General features: G+C 39.7%; 1 protein-coding gene across 3 annotated transcripts; it reads right to left on the minus strand.

Moving 5' to 3' along the window:
- Positions 1-972: 972 nt before the first annotated feature.
- plekhn1 (pleckstrin homology domain containing, family N member 1) lies at positions 973-24,049 on the minus strand. 3 transcript variants are annotated; one of them, XM_054798305.1, is made up of 16 exons: positions 23,885-24,049; positions 22,324-22,414; positions 22,058-22,219; positions 19,893-19,940; positions 18,859-18,949; positions 15,420-15,553; positions 13,475-13,615; positions 8,259-8,339; positions 8,113-8,188; positions 7,738-7,883; positions 6,650-6,796; positions 5,612-5,842; positions 4,611-4,766; positions 3,740-3,973; positions 3,464-3,524; positions 973-1,728 (listed from the first exon to the last, which is right to left on the minus strand). In XM_054798305.1, exons 1-16 carry the CDS (start codon positions 23,956-23,958, stop codon positions 1,544-1,546), a joined length of 2,058 nt encoding a protein of 685 aa, XP_054654280.1. In that variant the 5' UTR covers positions 23,959-24,049; the 3' UTR covers positions 973-1,543. The 3 variants fall into 3 exon arrangements, with proteins under 3 accessions (XP_054654280.1, XP_054654270.1, XP_054654261.1); XM_054798295.1 differs by having other exon boundaries at positions 13,475-13,612; positions 19,893-19,973; XM_054798286.1 differs by having other exon boundaries at positions 974-1,728; positions 19,893-19,973.
- Between the last annotated feature and the right edge of the window lie 1,004 nt (positions 24,050-25,053).

Here is a 25,053-nt window from a genome sequence, read left to right on the forward strand (position 1 = left end):
TATTAAAACGACCAAATTAATTTACTATTACTTTGACTATCTTTGGATTTAACAGGGGAATTTTGTATGTGTTGAGGCAATATGACAGGCTGACCTTGAATGTACTTGAGGCACTTTAAAAACTGCCTCTGTTTATTTCCTTTTTATTAGATTAGTGGTGTGTGTTTCCATTAAATGGTATACTTAGAAGTGGTTTTAATGATTGGAAATAACTGGAATTATTCTTGGAAAAAAAATAAGTCTTGTGATAAAAAAATGATTTAAAATTAAATTAGTGAATATTTAATTTCTTTATTGTGTGTGTCTTTGCTTATTATATGTAGACAATTGTTTATTTGTGTATTGTTGAAATATTTCATTTTAAAGTCATTATTTTTATCTGTAGCTGTGTTTCTGCGAGGTTTGAATTGTTACAAATAGACATTTATTTGTTCAATCTGTTCTTTTAAACCACCATTAGTAACATTGCATATGCTAGCCGGTGGTGCAGTTTTTAAATTTTATATTTGAAAAAAAGTTTGGAGCCGAAGCGTGACAGCAGTTTTAGCATGTCTGCTAAGTGTAACACTAGAGGGCGGCAGAAACTCGTAAGTTTAAACCGGAACTAAAAACTCACACTGGGCCCAGTCGGGGCAGCTGTTGTTACGACGTCGCTGTTTCTGGACTTGGAATCACTCGAGAATGGAATTCCCCCCCATAGTCACACATGATTAAGAAACTGCGTAAACGTCACTATAAAACACCTCCATAAAATGTCTTCTGTTGCACACGTGCTACTCTCCGGTAGCTGGCACTGATGAGCCGAGATAAATGTAGGTTGTGGTTACCAATACATAAAGAAAAGTAACGTTATATTGATCTACACCACTAACAAACATGCTAAATACATACCTCTCTGACCGTGAGCATTAACATCTTTGTAAATAAAGATTCTTGATGTACTGTATCACACTAGATTGTGTAAGACAATGGAGACAAAAATGTGTCGGCTTACAGTTTATTTTTCTGATATAAATAAAGATGTCAAACAAATATTAATGAAGAAGCCACACTGGTATCAGAAAGGAGCAGGAGTGTTATACAAGTAGTCACCTTTGCAGTGGTCACCTATTTTTCAAGGACAGGGTTGCACAATACGAAATGCAATGTACAGTATAAAATATATACAGTAAGTTCCTTGATTAACAAGCCCTGCTGGAATGTTTTTTTTGAGAGTTTTAACTCAAACAAAAACAAATAAAAATTTCAGTAGCAAAAATGCTATACAGGAATACAATATAAAAATAACATTAAAACTACACAAACTATGCTACATCACAGTTAAACAGATGAAATCTGCTTTTGATGCTCCAATTGTTTTGTTTTTTTCTTCTTTCTTGTTTATTTCTTCTTTGTCATTTCTCTACTAGCTGACATGTAAAGCTTCCTTCTCTACTGTACGCTCATTGGCCAACACGGACTGCACCAGTTGACTTTTATGATCCCTCTGATAGAGATTTGTTGTTTGCACATGCCCAGACGAGTGTCGGCCTTTTGTTGTGTTTTATGACCATTTCTGCTGGGTCACCATGGCACCAAGGCCTCTGGCCCCACTATTTAATCCGGTCCAGTGTGTCGGAATTCCAGACGTGGACTGAATCATTCCGGTATTGCGATCGTACTCCCAAATGTTGTCATAGTCTATTTCCTGGTCATCTGGCTCTATGGGTTGGAGGTATGAATGAAGATCTATCAAGGGGCAGAGAGGACAGACATTTTATAATGTATTCAAGCGTTACTGTATTAGAAACAAAGCTCCCATATTATTTATCAAGGTGTTTTTGAACACACATCATTCTTTTGTTTCTGCTTATCCAGTGCATCATAGAAACATGCAGCCACTTGCTTGTGGCATGTGCTCATCGCAATGTGGTAACCAAAGAGAAGTGCAATTACACTCAAGTTGCCCTCTTGTCTCAGCGTATGCACTTCTGTGGAGCGTTCACCATTGTTAATATTAATGGTTTAATATTATTTCAACATGCATACAAATTACAATGGAATACATTGCATAGTACAATTCGCAGTTCCACATGTCCAAGAGGAGTAGGAAGAATCAAAGCTTATTTAATCCTACACCCGATCCGATCCACACCTTGTGCAGTACATTTATTCACTTCCTGTATTTCCTACTGGTCTTTTTAATACAGTGAAAAAGTGATAAGGTAATGTGAGAATGTGGTAATATAATTGTCAAGGGTTTTCCACAATCATAATAAATAATAATCATATATAATAATAAATAATTAACAGAGACAAGCATAACAAAACAAGTTCAAGACTCTTCTTCCTTGTATTTTACAACATCAACTGCTTGTATTGTTTCGTGAAATCGCTCATCTTAGTGCTTTGTTTGAGTTCCTTACTCAATGCGGTCCATAATTTGATTCCACATACTGAAATGCTGTGGGTGTTTAGCGGTGTTCTCGTGTATAAGTGATTTAAGTTTAGTTTTTCCCTGAGATCATATTTCTCCTCCCTTGTAGAAAAGTATTGTATGACATTTTTGAGTAACAGGTTATTGTTTGCTTAATGCATAATTTTAGCTGTTTGAATATTTAGTAAATCACCAAATTTTAATATTTGATTTTAGAATTAACAGATTTGTATGTTCTCCATATGTGGCATTATGGATTATCCTAACTGATCTTTTTTGCAGCACATTTAGCGAGTGAAGATGCTTTTATAGTTATTACCTCATATCGCCAGACAGTAGGTTAGATATGGAAATGCCAGAGAACAGTAAAGGGTATGGAGTGATTTTTGGGCAAGGACAAATTTTGCTTTATTCAATATTGAGGTATTTCTCGACACCTTTTGCTGTATAATTTTAATGTGAGATTTCCAGCTCATTTTTTCATCTATTATGATCCCCAAAAATGTATTTTCATTCACTCTTTCAATGTCCACACCGTCAATTTGAATATTCATATCCTTCTAGCTATGACCAAATAGCATTATTTTAGTTTTACTTCAAGGATAATCTATTTTTATCAAACCATCTTTTTAGTATAGCCATTTCATCAGTGACTTTTTTAAAGTTTGGAGCAATGAGCACCTTTGCACATGTTTAATGTAGTCAAATGCACTACATGGACAAAAGTCTTGGGACATATGATGTGAAAATAGAAGTTAGAATAGCTTCAAGTCTTTTGGGAAGCCTTTGTACAAGACGTTGTTGAATGTCCGTGGGAATGTTTGTCTATTCAACCAAAAGAACATTTGTGAGGTCAGAGATCACTGATGTTGGACATGAGAAAAGGCCTGCTGGCTCACATCATCTTTGTTGTAGTTCATCCCATGTGTTTGATAGAGTTGTTTAATTGTATTCATACTTATAGTGCGGAGATGTAGTGTTCACACACATTATAGAGCAACGGAGCAGTGACATCTTGTGTGTATGATAGCCTTCCTTAGTTCTTACCTGGTGAGTAATTATACAACAGCTGAGACGTGTTGATCACAACATTGGACCTGAGGTGTCCCTGTGGACAGATGTGAAAACACACAAGTCCGTAACTTCCCATGATCAACAATAACATACGTTTCCACCTTCACTAACATCCACAGCACCTGATCATATAACCCATACAGATCAAATACATACAAAACACCATGCGGCAAGTCATCCATGCATGTCGTACCACAGCATTCCAGAAACCGGAGTGCCCTGGGAGATAAGCAACGGTGTGTTTCTCACCTGCTCGTGTCCTTTTGATGGTGCAGACAGCAGCTTCAGCCTTGACACGGCCTCTGCTCTTTGGTCAGCTTGGGTCTCCATGTCCAAGCCCAGAGCCTGCCCCTGGGAATTGGTCAGGACCAAGCTTCTCCTGCTGCTCCTGTGCAATGGTGGGCTGTGGAGCTGGAAATCAGAGGGTGGGAGCCAAGGCCCCTGCTGGTGGTGGAACAGAGGAGTGGGCTCGGGCCAGCTCTCCTGTTGAGAGGACGATAGAGGACGATGATTGGGGAGTGTTCTATGAACATGAGTGATCATTTTCTTGTCAAACAGAACTCATATGTGCATTTTTAAATCTCATCTGGATTGACTTCATTTATGGTAATTTGACTGGCACCAAATAGAATTTTATCAGCAAAATTCAAGCATTTACTGGGAAATGAGCGAATGTTTAAAAATACCAAATTTACAATATTAACATTTATATTATATATATATATATACACGCACACACACACACACACACACACACACACACACACACACACAGTATATGAGCTCCATATAGAGATATGTTAAGTGCTGGTGTAACCTCGCACAAAACAAACAAAATCTTGGTTAAAAACAAAAACAGGTGTTCCATCATTTCTTCATATTCCTAAAAAAATCCAACAGTGATTAAAAATTGAAGAAATTAAAGAATTAAAGAAATTAAAAATTAGAAGTAAGGTGTCTTTTGATAAGATAATGAATTTATTAAACAATCATCTGGATTATGAAGACTGACAAATTAACTGATCCATTGCCAGACATGCGGTGTGCACTGCCTCAAATCCCCTGAGCTGTACTGGTGTAAATTGAACCAATGGATCCAGTATACCACTGACCCACTTACCACTGGCCTGGCTTCCTCCAAGGCATAGATTTCAGGGCTGCAGGGCTCATCGTAGAGGGGCGACAAGGGCTGTCTGGGAGCGCACATGTCCGAGTGTCTTTGTGGGGCATTCATGGGGTAACCAAGAGACGTCTGAGATGTGTTCCAGCTGTTTGACTGATCACACAACAAATCTAATTGTTAGTGTAAAGCTGGAGTGAGTTTATCTTTCTATCAGTCATTCTCTTCCACGCTCTGAGGGCTCACATAAATTACATTTAAGATTCAAGATCAGATTACAGAGGAAGGGTATTAAACTAATGGCAGACAAGTACCGGTTACAGCAACCTGTTGTTTTACAAATCCACCATCAGCTGTGTGTTGAGATTAAAACTGTGCCATACTAATATAGGCATATCCTCAAGAACAACATTTTTTATATACAAAAAAACAGTGGCGTACCAACCACTTGTACTTTCTAGCAAAGACCCCAATTTGTCTTCCAAATGCAGTTTTTAGGTAACAGACAAAACAAATATTAATTGTTTAACAGGCACAGGGATCAACAGAATACATGTCATATGTTTGCATGACCACTTGTTGGTAGGCAGTGGTCACAGGCCTCAATCATCTGTGCCCCACTGGCCATTAAAAAAAAAAAAACAGGCATTGCCAGCCACACCCACTAGATATTTGAATGGCTGACAGCAACAGGATGTCAAAAATCACTCCACAAGTAGCACTGTAAGGACTTTGATACATTTGCACTGTATTCAAAATATAAATAATAAAAAAAAAAAAAGAAAGACAGCACCATCTGCTAAATCCAACGGGGTAACGTGTCAGGTAATGTCTATATTTCCTGCTCATTTACCTATTGTCATGTCTCGGCTATCAATAATATCATGACCCCGCTCAGCTTTCTTCTCACTGTGTATTTATAGTGACATGTAAGATAAGTCCGACCAGTCTCAAGGGGAATTATGCACTTATTAAGTTTAGACACCAGGCTGACTTTTTACCTTGACAAGCGGGCCTTTCTCCAAGTGGTGCGGGCCAGAGTAGGGCGTGCTGTACAAGTGTGGCATGCCCACTGAGTTCTCTGCAGATTGGAGGTAGGAGCTGCGTTGGGGGGACGAGTAGCGCAGAGGGAAAGGTCGGGAGTCACGTTCGGGTTTGTTGTGGGAAGAGACGCTGTTGGTCCTGCTTCCCAGGCGGGTGGTCTCGGTGGAGGAGGGACGACTGGAGGTGTACTGTTAACAAAAGCAGGACAAATACGCAGACCCCATCTAATGTTATGTGGGAACTTTTTAAAAAATGAAATAAAATTGGAAATAAATGTACATGAAATGTTTGAAACATAATAATAATAATCACAAATACAAATGTATCGATCAAATATTTGCTAAAATCAAACTCTATTTCAATTTTCCTTTGCCAAACACACGTTTGAAGCAAAACTGTGATGGTAAGCACAGGTAGCAAAAAAATATTTTTGAGGTGATACTTGGTGTAAAAAGAAACACTGTTCTACAACATTTCAACCCAGTGTGACACTGATGGGGACAAAAAGGTCTCCATCATTTTAATTAGGGGGTTGCTGGTCAGAGACTGCAAAAACAACACGTCTTGCAGACAGTGAGCCTTCACCAATTAAAGCTAATTGGTCCTACAGAGGCCTTTTCTCTCAGGGGAGTGTCATCAAAGGTCCTGATATGCTTCATTATTTTTTAAGTGTGTGAGGTTAATCGCGAAACTGTTCTCTCCTGCTGAATAAGCATTTTTGGGTCTCATCGATCCAGGAGAAAATTCCAACTTTGTGTTTTTTTTTAGTCAGCTTTGAGGTTTATCGCCTGAGTCTTTGTAACAGGAACATGACTGTAGACTTTGCTTCATAATTAACTCAGTGAGAAAAAAACAATGTTGCTGCTGTGCTCAAGTTAAAAAAACTAGCAAGTTTTCTTTGATGTTAAACTAACATATCTCCGACACAATTCATAACCGTACCATATTGCAATTTGATGGGTGTCTGTCGATTTGAGAGTCAAGCAAACACTTACACATAGAGGTTCCGAGTATCCTGGGGACAGTGGGTTGTCTTCATGAGTGGGGAACGGAAGGTTGTGGGATCCACGTCCACTCTGGCTGAACTTGAGGGGCTCGGGGTGGACTTTACTGTTTCCACTCCACCTGTCAAACTGTGGAGTCTACATGGAAGACAAGTTACATACATTAATATTATTTAGATTTTAAAGTATATTTGGGACTTGACTCGTTCGCCAATTCATGGAAGTGGAGGGGGTGAGTTGAATCATTCACGAAATTTGGCTCAAAAATCACTTTCCGTGCACAAATAAGCCTATTGTTGGTAATGATTTAAATATCTGTGGACAAATAGATATTTGCTCAGGCATTGTGCTGGAAACATTTAAGTCTTTTGAAACTTCAACAGTAAATGCTTTGTTTGTAACAAAAGAAAAGACAACAGCAGTTGGAGCAAACGTTAGCCTGAAGCCCAACTCAATCTCTTCAAATTAAACATCTATGTCCCGTAAAACCAAATAGCTTAAGACTTACAAGTTCCTGTTTGCAAAATCATCATATCAGTCTATTGACAGTCAATTCAAGTAATGCAGAGGTACTAGTCTGCTAAATTAGCTACCCTGCGCGCTAACTTGGCTAGTTCGTCCCTTATGTCTCTCATTCAACAGCACTTCTGCAGGACTGCCCTCCATTTGCCTCAGTTGCTTCAAGGGATGATTCATCAACAGTCAATTCTACACAATAAACAATATTATTTATGTATATTATAATGTATTTATTACATTACTTATGTTTTTCAAACACTCACGGGGCATTCATATTTAAGCCCTACTAACTCTGCCCAGCAACAAGTGGCCGCACAAATGTATGACCTTTTCAAGTGGTTTTTCAACCACCATCTATTTTTCTGTATTAAAATGCAACCAAAATTGTCCATCCACAAATATGCTCTTCTCCTTAGTATTTCCTGAGTATCCCTGAACCTGGAGGTTCATAAACCAGGTGCAGACAGAAACATAGCATGCTTTGCTTATAAGCAGACGTGAACAAGGTCATTATTTTCGACCTGTAAAAAAAAAAAAAAAAAAAAAAGGCTGTCACTCGCCTCCCTGTGCGTAGGCGTGTAGATGATGTCATAAACCGGGGGCGGGGGGCTGAGAACGGGCACGTCAGCAGCTTTGAAATGCTGGATCCAGTCGCAGAACTCGCTCCGATCCATACAAGACACCACTATGGGGTTGATGAGCTTGCCTAAAGAAGACACACAAAGCTCGTCATTCGGTCCAGTCACTCAGTGGAATGTGCCACCGTCAGATTGTCATTCAATGAGGATCAAACCAGCTCATTCATGGAGTGTTGCACTTGGTGACGTTGACACATTCCTGCTTAAGTCCACTTAGCATAAACTGTGCATTCCAGTGTACAGTAATGTTCATTAAAATCCCTTTTAGATTGTCTGTCTGCATTGTTTTGTGCCAACCTTCAATCATAAAGGTGTTGGGCTTGACATCTTGGCAGGGTGTCGTCACTGTGATCATGTTGAGCGGAAGTTTGCCCTGATAAAGATGGTAAACACTGGATTAAACACCTGGAACAAAGCATGCATGCAGCTCAAGTGGATCATACCTTGTAGAAGAGGCCATCTTCTTCCTCCGATAGGATGATCATGGTTGACGTGTACATCACTAGTAGTCTGTCGCTTTGTTCCTGTGGACACGTACAGCAAGTGACATCAGTGAACAGTGACAAAAGAGGAAATAATTGTCAAGAAATGTAACGCAAAAACATCAACTCATTGTACTGGAATTGAGATGGAAACGATAAAGAAGGTAAATAATGACACTCCAGAACCACTGATGTACATCAGTAATTTGTCATTTCAAACAGGTACATTTCCACACAAAATGAAAATAGCTAAAGTAGCCCCAATCTTGAAAACTGGAGACAAACATCAATTTACTAACTACCGACCAGTTTCTTTATTACCACCATTTTCCGAAATCATTAAAAAGCTATTCAACAAAAGGTTAGACAAATTTTAAAATAAAAATGTATTACTCGTGGACAGCCAATATGGATACAGAGCTAACATTTCAAATTCCATGGCACTCATCGAAATAACTGAGGATATTACCAACGCTATAGACTGCAGAGAGTGTGCAGCTGCAGTGCTTCTAGATTTGTCAACAACAAACAAACAACAAAAGCATTTGATACGGTTAATCACAATATCTTAAGTAACAAACCACAACGGCATGGAATCAGATGGTCCATTTTGAACTGGGTAAAAAGCAAATTAGCAAACAGGATGCAATATGTGAAGCTAGGAGAACGTACAGTACATCTGCAAGTTGAAATATATCGTGCGGCGTACCCCAGGGGTCAATAGTGAGACCAAAACTGTTCATCCTATGTATAAATGACATCTGTAAAGTTACAGAACACTTAAAGCTAGTATTATTTACAGACAATACAACTGCATTTTGTTCTGGAGAAAGTATGCAAGAGCTAATAAAAAAAAGTTACAGATGAAATTACGAAATTAAAAATATGGTTTTGATAAAATCAGATTACCCCTGAACCTAAGTAAAACTAAAATACTGCTATTTGGTAATAGCAGAAAGGACATATATGCGCAAATACAAATGATGGCAGAGACATTGACAGGGTGAACGAAAATACATTTCTAGCCGTCATAATAGACAATAAAATGAGTTGGAAATCCCACATTAAAATATACAACATAAAGTGGCAAGAAATACAGGTCCTTCTCAAAAAATTAGCATATTGTGATAAAGTTCATTATTTTCTGTAATGTACTGATAAACATTAGACTTTCATATATTTTATATTCATTACACACAACTGAAGTAGTTCAGGCCTTTTATTGTTTTAATATTGATAATTTGGGCAAAAAAAGTAAAGAAAAACCAAAAATCCCTATCTCAAAAAATTAGCATATCATGAAAAGGTACTCTAAAGGAGCTATTAACCTAATCATCTGAATCAACGAATGAACTCTAAACACCTGCAATAGATTCCTGAGGCTTTTAAAAACTCCCAGCCTGGTTCATTACTCAAAAACGCAATCATGGGTAAGACTGCCGACCTGACTGCTGTCCAGAAGGCCATCATTGACACCACCATGCAAGAGGGTAAGACACAGAAAGACATTTCTGAGCAAATAGGCTGTTCTCAGAGAGCTGTATCAAGGCACCTCAGTGGGAAGTCTGTGGAAGGAAAAAGTGTGGCAGAAAACGCTGCACAACCAGAAGAGGTGACCGGACCCTGAGGAATATTGTGGAGAAGGGCCCATTCCAGACCTTGGGGAACCTGCGGAAGCAGTGGACTGAGTCTGGAGTAGAAACATCTAGAGCCACCGTGGACAGGCGTGTGCTGGAAATGGGCTACAGGTGCCGCATTCCCCAGGTCAAGCCACTTTTGAACCAGAAACAGCGACAGAAGCGCCTGACCTGGGCTACAGAGAAGCAGCACTGGACTGTTGCTCAGTGGTCCAAAGTACTTTTTTCGGATGAAAGCAAATTTTGCATGTCATTCGGAAATCAAGGTGCCTGAGTCCGGAGGAAGACTGGGGAGAAGGAAAAGCCAAAATGCCTGAAGTCCAGTGTCAAGTACCCACAGTCAGTGATGGTCTGGGGTGCCATGTCAGCTGCTGGTGTTGGTCCACTATGTTTTATCAAGGGCAGGGTCAATGCAGCTAGCTATCAAGAGATTTTGGAGCACTTCATGCTTCTATCTGCTGAAAAGCTTTATGGAGATGAAGATTTCATTTTTCAGCACGATCTGGCACCTGCTCACAGTGCCAAAACCACTGGTGAATGGTTTACTGACCATGGTATTACTGTGCTCAATTGGCCTGCCAACTCTCCTGACCTGAACCCCATAGAGAATCTGTGGGATATTGTGAAGAGGAAGAGAGTCACCAGACCCAACACTGTGGATGAGCTTAAGGCCGCTATCAAAGCATCCTGGGCCTCCATAACACCTCAGCAGTGCCACAGGCGGATTGCCTCCATGCCACGCCGCACTGAAGCAGTCATTTCTGCAAAAGGATTCCCGAAGTAATGAGTACATAACTGAACATAATTATTTGAAGGTTGACTTTTTTGTATTAAAAACACTTTTCTTTTATTGGTCGGATGAAATATGCTAATTTTTCGAGATAGGGATTTTTGGTTTTTCTTTACTTTTTTTGTCAAAATCATCAATATTAAAACAATAAAAGGCCTGAACTACTTCAGTTGTGTGTAATGAATCTAAAATATATGAAAGTCTAATGTTTATCAGTACATTACAGAAAATAATGAACTTTATCACGATATGCTAATTTTTTGAGAAGGACCTGTACTTAAATATACTGAACAAAGCAAAATTTGTTCTGGAACAAAAATCTCTCCATACATATTCTCTGGTTTTAGCATATCTAACTTATTGTGTGGAGATATGAGGGAATAAGTACACTTCACTTACTAACTGTGCTACAAAAAAGGTAAGTTAGGATAATTCACAATGCCGGTTATAGAGAGCACACAAATCCTTTATTCCTAAAATCACAATTATTAACATTTGCTGATCTGGTAAACCGTCAAAAAGCTAAAATTATGCATAAAGCAAACAATAACCTACTAGCCAAAAACGTAATACAATTCTTCTCAACAAGAGAGGAGCAATATGACCTTTGGGAAACATTTAACTTAAAACACTTACTGTATACGCGCGAACAACGCTAAAACCTTCAGCATGTGGAATCAAATTGTGGAAGTAAAGAAGTCAAACAATGCAGTAAAATGAGCCATTTCGAGAGACAAACAGTAGAAGGAAGAATAGTCCCGAACCACTGTGTACATACAATGCTATGTCGAACCATTTTTGTACTTGCTACTTATTTCTCATTTCTTAGGACTACTTGAAGTATTACATTGTTTGTACTCACTCAACATTGAACTATGTGTCTGTCAACTATTAACCTTTCAGCACTAACTATTATATATTTATTATTATTAAGTATGACTGTTACAAACGTTTGCAATACATTACAGTGCTTAAGTCCTATTGTAACACATTGTTATACTGCCTTAACATTTTATGTTATTTCAGTTTTGTTTTTATTTCAAAATTGGTAAACAGAATATGTTGAATACAGGAATTGAACAAAAAATGTATTAGCAATTGATGTGAAACGGAAACGGGGTAGGATTAAACAAGCTTTGCTTCTTCCTACTCCTTTTGGGACATGTGGATTTATGAATTGTAATATGTGATGTATTCCAATGCAATCTGTATGCATGTTCAAAATAAAATTAAACCATTACCATTACCATAAGTGTAGTTTGTGAGCATTTTTGTTGTGTTTACACACTTAATGGCCCTTTACAAGTGCTGGAGAAGTGTGATTTTAAATGAATGAAAACTCATTTTGTTTACATTTGGCTGGACTTTAAAAACCTATACTCATTTTTAGGGGGAGTTTAGTTGCTTTTGAAGGTCTACTTCACATTCCCAAGTTTATTATTATACCATCAAGTTGCTATGTCCTTTGCAGAAAATGTTAATGTTCTGTTCTCTCTGTCGGACATTCTTGACCTACAGTATACAAACTTTATATTCCTGCAGCTTTGAAGTTGCACAGGTTCATAATGGTGTCAAATACTTTGCTCTAAAGCTAACAAAACCTGATAAGGTCTTGCAGGCAAGATAAGACCGAATGAGGAGAAGCGCAGATCACCTTGAGACCTGAGTCGACACCAGTTGGATCATTTCACACTAATGTGGTAAAGTACCGTCTAATTCCTAGTGAAAAAAAAATGCTAGTCAAACCAGTTTCGGCATTTGAAGATCTGGCAAGTGTAGTTTATATTTCCTCACCCTCTTGCAGGGTGTGTCTGGAGAGACAGCTGAGCTGACATTCCAGCTGTGAGGTGAGTATACTTGCTTCCCACACCCTAAATCTCACACACGTCAGCGGGGCTACCAGTTGTTCTCACACACTGAGTTCATCACAATGATTCCTGCAGGTTGAAACATGATTGTTGATTTTAGCCGCTGTCTGAATCAGTGTGTTTTTTATTTGAAATATTTCATGTGGCACTGATTACTACGAAAACTACATCTGATACAACAATGTTCATCATCACAATAACTCGGATTATTTTTTCTTGTGAAATCACGTTTGCGTGGGGTCCTGTCGCTGAGCAGAATTTATGGAGGCACAGAGCCCAATACCAAATTTGAGTGCTTGCTTGTTCGCTGACTGCTGTTTCCAAGGCAACTTGGGGCAGAGGGTTCCGCTGACCCACACAACAAAGAAAGGACAAAGAGAACTGAACCTCTGTTGTTGGCTTTCTGTGTGTCAACATACCTATGGTCAATATGTGATGTCTTTAAATGTGCTTTAAATTCATTTGAGTTGACATTCAAATAAATAACTATTGTGTATTAAATATAAAATTTGTATTTTGAAGAAAACCGTTACAGTCGCTTTTTTCACCAAAGTGCCATCTGTTGGAGGTGTTGGGGCACAGTGTGAGTATATTTTACGCACACACACACACACACTAGGGATATTGTTGAACAAAAAAATGGAAGATACCAGATATATGTGCAGGAGAGGCCATAACAACCCACCCTTTGCACTCCTTACATTTTGTGGATTTAATTTGTGTGTTACACAATGTAAACATTGCACTGTTGACTCATCTAAAATTTTCTTCAAGTGCCGCCAACAACCTCACAAGCCTCAACTCATGTACAGTGTGTTGCATGTTTGTATTTTCCCCAGAGAGGCCAAAAGGAAGGTATTGCATGTGTTGGTTGCACTGTACCTGACAAGGCATGTGCTGCAGTCGAACTTTGGTGACGTAGGTGATGGGGCCCAGGCTGTCACGCTGCAACCCCTCCCACTCATAGATGGGCTCTCTGTTGATGGAGTTCCTCAGCTCCTCTCTACTGACAGCGCTCTTCTGCTGGTTTAGAGAGGAGGACAAGATACACAGTAGATTGAGAGGAAGTTAAACACAGAAAAATAGACACGAACGGAGCATCAGCCACCACCCAAAATTCAGTGTTTCTTTAGCCAGTTGCACACCTGAAAACACGGGGTAGTTGTGAGTGCTTTGGTGTTATACAGTATAACGGTCATGATGCGGTCAAGGCCGCTCCCTCCTATCCAGCTCTCTGGGAGAGCCAGGAGTGACCTACTTGACTCACTACACACACACACTCACACACATCCTGTTTCCTCCGTGTTTGTAGGAAGGGATTTTTCCCCTAGTTAATCCATCCGACAAGTTGAGGGGTGAGTGCAAGAGTGAGAAGTATTGTTTTGATTGCTGTTGGTTAGTTGATTTGTCCTTTAGCAACAGTTGAAGTCCATCCATTCATCAATTTCTATACTGCTTATCCTGTGCAGGGTCGCGGGAAAGCTGGAGCCTATCTCAGTTGACTTAGAGTGAAAGGCAGACTACCTCCCAGACTGGTCAACAGTCAATCACAGGACATTACAGACAACCATTCACACTCACAGTCAAATGAGTGTGTGAATAGATCTTGTGCTGGCTACGAGAAAATCATTTCAATTGAAAACCACTAGTGTAGTGTGAACCACTACATTAGAAGGCCCTGTCCACACGGGAACAAAAAAGTCGCATTCACACTGTGCCAGATTAGTAAATAGTTGCATCCAGACGGAACGGTTAACTGATTGGAAACGATGCAAGGCACACCTACGTGTGGCGCTGTGAACAGATACACGAATGGAACCACGTGACACACCAAACCATAGAAGAAGAAAGAACTCTTGTGCATAAGTCCGTCGTCTTCCGCTTTCAGGGCTCATCTAGACTTACTACAAAGTGAAATTACATGTGCATCATTTTGGGAGTGTAAGACAAAAAAATACGGGGAGAATGTTGGCATGACACTCGAAATATTCAGATATTATGTTGGCTTGTCGTCAAAGCGCACTTCTGGCCACGGGACGACGGGGCGGTGACGTCATTGTTTTTAAATTGCAGCGCATTTGCTCGTCCATATGGAAACGGCAAGCTGGCGTTTTCAGATTCTCCCACTCTGAAAGCCATTTTCACAACATGCCATTTGGTCATAGAGAACGCCGTTCCCGTGTGGATCACAGGCTGAAACGCTAAAATACTTTGCCATTTTGACCTGAAAACATTTCTGTGTGGATAGCCCCTCAATGACCTGTACACTGTTAAAACTGAAATCTAAGCAAGGTTAAATGTCTGAAATCAAGGTTAAAATAAAAATCTTTATTTTTGACTACCAAGATATATTTTAAAATCGGAAGCTATCAATTTAATTAATTATCTTGGGTAATATGTACAAAAATCTATTATATATCACTTAAAATAAGAAAAAGAATGCCAAAAATGAAACAGGTTTGGTCAAATATTCTTCTTATGTTGGCAGGTTATTTTGCTTATTTTAAGAAGTATATCTTATATTTTAGTACATATTACTGAAGATAAGCAAATTGGTAAACACAACACATGCATGGTAAAAAATATAAACATCTTGTAAGTCAATCATGATTTTAGCTATTTAATATTTCTTAGATTTCAGATTTTGCAGTGTACACAGAGTCCAAAAAAGTAATAATGGAAGTGATCCTTGAACCTCAGTGTCATGTAATGGAACCACCCATCATACTCCTTGAACCATGTGGGCCCCCCTGACATTGATGGACAAATAAACACAAATCACTTTTGTTTTGCTCAGTGTTCTGTGTTCTACTGAGTGAGAACTTACTTTCACTCTGGTGCAGTTTTCTGCCGCAAAGGCAGTGCCGCCATTGGCTTCGATGTTTTCTTTAAGAAGACCAAACCATTGGTCCATTTCTTGTTGGTTGGCACAGTAGACGATGATGGGGTTAAGGCTGACACCTGTGGGGAGCAAAGGTCACAAAAGTCATCATGGGAAGGTGGTCCCACAGGGGTTCTTTTTTCAGACAGTTTTCCACCATGGCAGTGAATCACCCAAGGAGTGCTCTTCTCTTTTTTTCTCCATGTCCTTTGTTGTGTTGTGACATAAATGCCATAACTGCTAACATATGTTCTAGACCACATGTCTGACTGTTTCCCTGAAGATCCCCAGAAGAATTTAAAATCATAGTCATTCTTGTCCTCCCACAGACTGCGAGCCCAGAAGGAATGAACAGGACTTTCCCTCTATCTATCAGATGTACACATACCAGAGATAAACAACAGATTGTCTTTTTCTTCATTCTTGCTTGACCATAGAACTCTATTAAAACACATATCGACATTCTAAAGAGATCCGATACAGGCGCTATATCGAAGGCAATTAAGTATTATTAGCTTTGCAAAAGGCTACATTTGTGTAAAAGTAATTTACAGCCATCTTTAACTGTTGTTAAAGGTAATTGTGACTATCATTACATAACTTTGACAGCCCTGTTAACTCCAGGAAGTTTTCTCTTACGCGGCTTCATCACCCTCTTTACCCGCAGCGCTGCTTCATGCTTTCAATCACAGGAAATGTCTCACAGAGGTCATCTTTACATCATATCTCTCACTTGACTCACACTTCCTCCGCTTGTGTGCCATCATCATGATGCATTCCATAAAGTAAATAAAGTTTCACGGTGAGAAGCGAGAACGTGGATTGTAAACACAAAACTGTAGAATACAAGCTTGTGTTCTGGGAATCGTAGTCAAATGCAGGGTATAATTGTGGATACAAATCTGTCAATATTGTGAAAGTAGTGTGTAGTTACAGAGACCTAATGATATAAATATTAACATGGATAACTTCTACTGATAGAGATCAGGAATGTTGATATACAGTGGTGTGAAAAAGTGTTTGCCCCCTTCCTGATTTCTTGTTTTTTTTACATGTCTGTCACACTTAAAATGTAAATATTAGTCAATGACAACACAACTGTACACAAAATGCAGTTTTTAAATGAAACTTTTATTATTAAAGGAGAAAAAAATCCAACCCTACATGACCCTGTGTGAAAAAGTGATTGCCCCCTAAACCTAATAACTGGTTGGGCCACCCTTAGCAGCAACAACTGCAATCAAGCGTTTGTGATAACTTGCAATGAGTCTCTTACAGTGCTGTGGAGGAATTTTGGCCCACTCATCTTTGCAAAATTGTTGTAATTCAGCCACAAGGTTTTCGAGCATGAACCGCCTTTTTAAGGTCATGCCACAGCATCTCAATAGAATTCAGGTCAGGACTTTGACTAGGCCACTCCAAAGTCTTCATTTTGTTTTTCTTCAGCCATTCAGAGGTGGACTTGCTGGTGTGTTTTGGATCATTGTTCTGCTGCAGAACACAAGTTGGTTTCAGCTTGAGGTCACAAACAGATGGCTGAAAATTCTCCTTCAGGATTTTTTGATAGACAGCAGAATTCATGGTTCCATTTATCACAGCAAGTCTTTCAGGTCTTGAAGCAGCAAAACAGCCCAAGACCATCACACTACCACCACCATATTTTACTGTTGGTCTGATGTTCTTTTTCTAAAATGCTGCATTACTTTTACGGAAGATGTAATGGGACACACACGTTCCAAAAAGTTAAATTTTTTGTCTCGTCAGACCACTGACTATTTTGCCTTGGGGATAATCAAAATGTTTTCTGGCAAAATTGAGACAAGCATTAATGTTCTTTTTGTTCAGCAGTGTTTTTTGTCTTGGACCTCTGCCATGCTGGCCTTTTTTGCCTAGTGTCTTTCTTATGGTGGAGTCATGAACACTGACCTTAACTGAGGCAAGTGAGGCCTGCAGTTCTTTGGATGTTGTTGTGGGGTCTTTTCACTTTTTCACACAGGGCCATGTAGCTTTGGATTTTTTTCCCTTAATAATAAAAAGTTTCATTTAAAAACTGCATTTTGTGTTCAGTTGTGTTGTCACTGACTAAATTTGTTTGATGATTTGAAACATTTAAGTGTGACAAACGTGAAACTAATAATAATAATCAGGAAGGGTGAAAACACTTTTTCACACCACTGTAGCTCTTGATGTACTGGACACGAATACCAGGGGTCATTGGAGGTTTTCTGGTCTTTCAACTTCAGTCCCCCTTGGCCCCTGATGACCCAACCGGGCAGTACATTCCCACGCCTGTGTCCAAGTATTGCCAACCCACAGTATGTCCACTCTTTTTGTGGTTTTCAATTAAACTTTGCTACATATCCAAATTAAATTGATTTCACTTTTGATAATGTTGCTGTCTTTTGGTTTCTCCCATCAACAGTTTGCTCGAATCATGTTTTTCTGATTTGCTTATTTTAACAAACCAATCCTGACTGCATGAAAGGCAGCTACGTGTACCACTACAATGTTGCTCTTGTGAGAGTTCTGAGCATGTCTCTCAATTTCTCTGGTATGTAAAATCTCAAGTATATGCAAGAGGTGGATATCTTAATACAGTAGATAGAAGAAGTGCTCTTGACTGGGTGGCAATCTTTAATTTTTGGAAAATTTTGATTGCTTCCCATCAAAATCCCTCAGGTTCTGACAGAATCTAATGAAATTAAATCATCTCATCCAAAGAAAGTTCAAAAGTAAAGTGCCATTAGTGGCGAGAGTTAACCTGAGTCATTTGTGGAATGTGTGGTTGTAAATTAGCAGCATTGACCAGGCTGAGAGCAGTAACTGGGATTTTCTATACAACAGCTGACCTCAGTGAACTGCACCTGTTGTCTAACAAGTGAGCCCTGCTTTGCACCGACCCCCCACCCCCGGACTATTGAGCAGATTAATGCGGCGCTGATTAGTTGTCACCTCACAAGGCTAATTACGGTATGTTGTGTTGTTCTTCTGTAGACCGCAAACTAGTTTGAGACTAGTTTGACAATCAACGCCACAATTGTTTACAAGTGAGCTCAGCGGAAGGACGTCACAAAAAAGGAGCGCTTAATTTGCTGAAGCTAACCCACCAACAACACAGTACGGGTAATGTCGCGCCTTATTGGAGCTTTTTTTTTTTAATCGGTTATCTGAGCCATTGTTTAATTTTATTGGCGTGATGTCATAATTCCTCATAATGGTCCGATAGTTATCATGTACCCCTATATAAAAGCCTAACATATTACATATTACTTGAATCAACTGGTTCCAGCATGAATGATTAAAGAGCCAAATGCTGTCAACAAGACCAATAAAACCTACAAAAGCAAGAAACTTCAACGTTTCATAACCAAAAGTCCATACTCACCATTTATTTGAAAGGCGTATTCCAGCGGTTGGCTGTGGTTACAGTTTTGTTGCAGGTTGCAGATGGTCAGTTCCTTCAGTGGAAGAGTTCCCTGTATACAAAACAGCAAAACATATAACCATTCATTTTCTATACTGCTTATCCTGTTCACTGTCATGGGAATCTGAAGCCTAACCCAGCTGACTTAGCACAACAGGCAGACGATACCATGAACAGGCCCCTAGTCAATGACAGGAAGATTGTGAAGAGTCCTGCATGAAAGTAATCTACGTGAACGACTACACTACCAATGCCATTTTCATTCCTTGCTCATACATGTTGTGCGATGCTTTTCTCCATATTCTGACACTATTTACAGTCAAAGAAAAAAAATATTACATTCCCCTTGTTTCTTCAGTTTCTTGTTCATTTTAATGCCTGATATGACTAAAAGATAGCTCATAAGAGTTATATTTTTTGGTACTACAATGTTACAGCTATTCATGTACGAACTTAAGTGATTTTGGTTATTATCAAGAAAACAATGGAAGTTGCTACATATCAACTTTTAAATTAAACTCTTATGAGCTATATTTGTTATCATCATTATATTTGTCCAAACAAATGTACCTTTAGTTGTACTACGCATTAAAATGGATCAATAAACTGAAGAAACAAGGGTGGTCTAATCATTTTTTCCATTACTGTACATACTGTATATAGACGAGACTGACCAAGTTTGCCAATGATGTCTCATTGTTTACCTTGTAAATGCTGTCATGTATATTGTGACTAAGGCTTAGCCTTCAGCAGACAAACTGATGATTAATGGCTACTCATACTACAGGAGACAGGTGAGGAAATACAGTATAATCATACTTTCAGTTTACCTATACACTGCTGGTTGACAGGATACTTATGTCAGAAAGTATGATGGCCTAACTCCAAGCTCTGATCCCATGGAAGGTGAAGCCTCGTAAAAATGTTGCCGTGTTGATTTAGGAGTTGACTTGAAGGATGCAAACACTTCTTGTGCTAAAAGAAAGAAATCTCACCTGGTATGTGAGTCCGGGGGTGTTGTTAGACACAAAGTGAAGATGTGTCTGGAAGAGATCCAAGTAACAATCATGTATATCCTGGAGAGAATAACACAAGACAAGCGCAATGTGTTGCTGTTATTACGGCTGTGTTTCAATACTGAGAGCTGAAAAATTCTACCTTTGTATTACAGGTGACACACAATATCTAAAACGAGATCCAAGGAAAAGCTGTTTACATTGTCACAACGTAATATATTAGAGAGAGCGCTACAAGTACGGTATTAAACCTACAGTGATGGCCGTCATTTATGGTCAATGACTGAAGGCCAATTTGAGTCCCACCCGTATTCCTGCAAAAATGTTTTGCTTGATGTCGGCCAAGTTTTTCAACCCATATTGATCAAATATTATAAATATGTGGGAGACTGACAATCCCCTGAAAGTCTGCCCCAAATTCCATGATGATTCAGCTAAACACCTCATAGTAAAAAAAAAAATAATAATGGCACAGGTAACACAGCAGGGGTGCATATTTTGGTAAATATTTACCCTTTTGTAAGCAATGTTTGAAGAGTAGAAGCTTACACAAACAAATACACAAAACAAAAATATAAACACAACACTTTTGTTTTTGCTGCCATTTTTCAGGAGCCGAACTCAAAGATTTAAAACTTTTTCTATGGACACAAAAGGCCTGCCTCTTTCAAATATTGTTCACAAATCTGTGTTAGTGAGCGTTCATCATTCATCATTCATGATTCATAATCGATACATCTCACAGTTGTGGCATATCAAGATGATGAGACAGCACAATTATTGCACAGGTGTGCCTTAGATTGGCCACAACAAAAGGCCACTCCAAAATGTGCCATTAACTATATTGGGAGTGATCCGAAGGGGTCTGAAAACCAGTCAGTATCTGCTGTGACCACCATAAAATATATTATGTGACCACAATCCCAAACATGCCCAATGCGTGACATGTTGGGTGAGTATGCTGGCCATGCAAGTACTGGGATGTCTTCAGTTTCCAGGAATCGTGTACATGTCCTTGCAACATGAGGCCATGTGTTATCACACTGCAACATCAGGTAATGTTTGTGGATGAATGACACAGCAATGGGCCTCAGGCTCTCATTGCAGTATCTCTGTGCATTCAAAGTGCCATCAATACAGTAAAACGCACTTGTGTTGTGGATGGAGTGGCCCATGGTGGCAGCGGGGTTCTGGTATGGGCAGCCGCATATGTTATGGTTTTTGTGTACATAAAAAAAGTTTTACATCTTCAGGTTCAGTTCATGAAAAATAGGAGAAAACAAAAATGCTGCATTTATAGTTTTGTTGAGTGTACATTCACAAACATTACTCCTGCTCAGACCTTCAATCAAAACTGTGCATTCTTATCTTTGTAAAGGTACGATTTTTGATGCAGCCTGTGTGTTGGATTACATTAGATTTTCCTAATATTTCGGTGAAGAAAATTTGTTCGAGACAAGTCATAATGCATAATGCTTTAATACTAAATTCAGATGAGCTGCTTTTTAAATCTCTAGCCTGTTGTGTCAGCTGCTGATTCATGAGTCTCTTCAAGGAAATATTCAGATTGGCTTCTCAGAAATTGACGCAATTATTATAGTACCACAAGATGAGATAACAGTAATATTCTTGGACACATCCTCGCTATTCTTTAAATATTTATTTGAATAACCCCTACTTAGTAGTAGCATGTTTCCTTCCTGTGCTGTCTTGTTATCTTACATTTTGTTCTTTTCTCCCAAAGTGCCACTCCTTTCAATCCATCTTTTAGTTGTGTCACATCTCTGACAAATTAGTTTCCACCGTGTGTCGTCAATCAGTTGCTGTCATCAGTTGAGATGTTTCATAATTACATCTCTGCAAAGCATGTTCAAACACAGGCCGTGGGCCACTTTGTGAAGGACTGATTGGATTATTCACCGCTAACCACAAAGTCAGTTTCTGTTGGGGTTTTTTATGTGCACAGCGCAAGTTTCTGTAAGGGTGCACCTGCTTTTGTTGTTTTTTTTTCATTTTCAGGTGGATGTGTCATTGCAGACTCTGTCTTTAAAATCCCCATTAAGCACTGAGTAAGTCAGATGATTTATGATTGTAACGTTTGTCTAATATTTCATAACAAGGCAATTAAAAACACTTCGGCTCACCTGACAGTGCAAGAAGCGGAAACGGACTTTGGAGCTATGAATCAGCCGTCCATAGTTCTTCACATTGATACTGCTCTTCTTCCAGCCGCTGGCCGGGTCATACGGGAACGGAGGGTCCCATTTGATGTTCTCGATGGTCTCTAGGTCTTTGGGGGACATTGCCTGCAAAGTCAAAGTCAGCGTTATTGGCAAAACATCCGATGTATAAGTCATACAGCAATTAAAATAGCAGCTGTTTGCGATGCAAACGTTTGAGTTCTTCTTACCTTTCTGGGTGTGACAGTGCAGAGGATATTGATGATGCTGTTGGACTTCTCCTGACCCTCTTGGGGGTTCTTCTTGCGAAACAGGCGACTGCTGCTCAAGACAGAGAAAAACTTGTTGCTGGCTGTCTTTCTCTAATGTTTATCATCCAACTTCTCATGTGGAGTTTGAAGGAACATTTCCTGTTTATGGGCGTTCACCAGCCTCCTAAGAAGATGCAGCTAGGATCCTAAGAGTTTGTGACACGCTATGTCCCTGTTTGAAACTCCAAGTGATGCACGGACAATGAGATAAATAGGCAATGTTAATTAGGTCCTTCGTTTGTGTGCATTCCATCAATGCCATACATTTAAATAATTACAACAATTGGCTGCTGTGTTGCTGATATGCATAAAATCAGCACTGAATGATCGTCTTTGTTTTGCATTTAGTGTCACGTCTTCATGAGGAAGGACCCTCATTGCTCTGATAAGCACCCAAGCTATGCTGCTACAATCTCACTTTGGAGTTGACCTGCTTATCTGCAGTATAAGTGTGTGTCTGTGTGTGTGTGTGTGTGTCTGTGTGTGTAACAAAGTGAGCCTTTGTCTGCATTGTGGGAATCAACTTCAGTCTAATCAGGAAGTCCATGACCATTCAGAGTCAATCATTTAAAGCCAGAGATGCTTTTTCTGCTCCTTTGGTTCAGTTTCAACACAGAGAAAAGTATGATAATGATTCTACCTTGTGCAATCTCTGGTTGCACCATAAACAAAGAATGTGTATAATATACTCAGTAGACGGTGCATTTACACACCTAACATCCTTTTCTCGTCATTGCTGTGGCATTTAACCACTAAAGAGTAAGAGTACATTTATTGTGCATACTTCAGCCATTGAGCCGACTTGGAAGGTGTGGCGACGCTCTGTGTGTTTGCGCGGCTGTGATTGGTTCCTTTTTTTGTGTTTATGATTAAGAACCAGATTAAGAGCTGCTCATCAAGTTCAAGCATAAACCACAATTTGAATCATCGCACACGGTGTTGGCCAGGAGACCGGGTGCTAATGGGAGTCAGATGTGGTGATCCAGCACTATGAGCAGTGGCATGTCCAGACATATAATCCAATGGGAGAGATAAAGCATTAACGTCGCTGAGATCTCGACAAGCGGATAACGTAACAGAAATCACATATTTTCACTGAATAAGTCAAATTGGCCGCATATCAGCAGAACCATAAGTGGGTCAGATCCTGATTTTTGATTTATTTTTTTCTTTTTGTACCAGGTCACCGGAATCATTTACAGCTGGCAGATCATCTTCACAGAGATGTGAGGAGGAAGCAAATGGTAACCGGATCATTGACACCCACGGTCAGACGGGCACCAGCCAAAGACTTTTGGAACTTAACCCTGTGCTAGTTACCATGTGATCCTGAAAATTCATAACCCTTACTTCTCAAAACCTGACAAAACACCAATAATTATTTCCAGCTAAAGCACAGGGGCAAAAAATAATAATGGGCGTGTGTGGCGTTGACACGGGTTCGATAAAGAACATGCATTACCTGGGTGATCGCTCTTACCTATTTCTGCGGATGAAACTTTTGCTGGAGAAGGTGAGGTTGTGTTGGGGGACACATGACATGCTGCTCCCCATGATGCCACTCTGTGTGTTGTCTTTGTCGCTCCTCAGTGAAAACAAAGTGTGCGTAGGATAATTGTAGTCCTGTGGGGTAGCGAAGTGCACACCGTGCTGAAGTAGACTGAGGGAGCAGCGTGCAGGGTGAGGGCTGTATAGTCGGGGCGGGGTTTGTGACTGTGTCTGACTCGCTGTGCGGATGTGTGTGAATAATCAGCTGGGTTCACACCTTCTGTGACTTGCCTCTGTCTGTTAAATCAATACTCGCTGCTACAAAAGACAAGGGTGGGCGGTGTAGGGGGGGGTAGAAGTGTCCTTTTTCACACCTTCCAGGAGCCAAATGGAGCCCATTGTGGGTCCAACAGTGGTCACTACAAATACGATGGGTGGTGTGTGTCAATCACAGGGGGAAGATGGAGGTGCGTTGACATGCTCTGAAATAAACATGTAAGAAATATATTTATTAGTGGCCCGCATGCTTTGTACACATTATTGTCATTTTTGGGCAGTTGTATGTGACAGAATTTCACTATACATTATGAACGCCAGAACCTCAGGTCTAATTTTCGAATGCAGCGAGTGTGAGCTCCTCCTATGGTGTTCTAGCCTGAAGGCAGGAGTCCTCTGTGAGTGTGTGATGTGAGGTAAGGATCGTTAAACAAGAAACGTGTGTATTCAACAGGCGTTCATTTTCATATATCCTGCACAGGGGAGGGAGGATGTGTGTATGCAAACAGTAGTCTGGTTTGCATGGAAGGAGTTCCATAAAGAGCAATAAAAAATGTGAAACTCCCGTCCCAGCAGTTCCAATAAGTAATTATTCATCCCCAATACCCAGGCTACATTGGCTACAAAATATTCTCTAGTTTTGTAATTGTTATAATTATTCCTTGGTTTTATCAAAAGGTTTTGAGGAAACGTTTGCATCATTTTGAAAGTTGTAAAAAAAAAGCACAAAGCAACACAGTCCTTGACCAATATCGCCAAGAGGCCTCAGTTTGGACACACTCGCCTTCCTGGCAAAACACGCATGGATGTCCAAAGTGTGGCGCAGGGGCCATCTGTGGAATGTGGCTCATTACAGAAATAAAACCAACAAAGTCCTAGCAAAAG

The sequence above is a fragment of the Dunckerocampus dactyliophorus genome, chromosome 1, assembly GCF_027744805.1.
Source record: "Dunckerocampus dactyliophorus isolate RoL2022-P2 chromosome 1, RoL_Ddac_1.1, whole genome shotgun sequence".
Lineage (NCBI taxonomy): Eukaryota > Metazoa > Chordata > Actinopteri > Syngnathiformes > Syngnathidae > Dunckerocampus > Dunckerocampus dactyliophorus.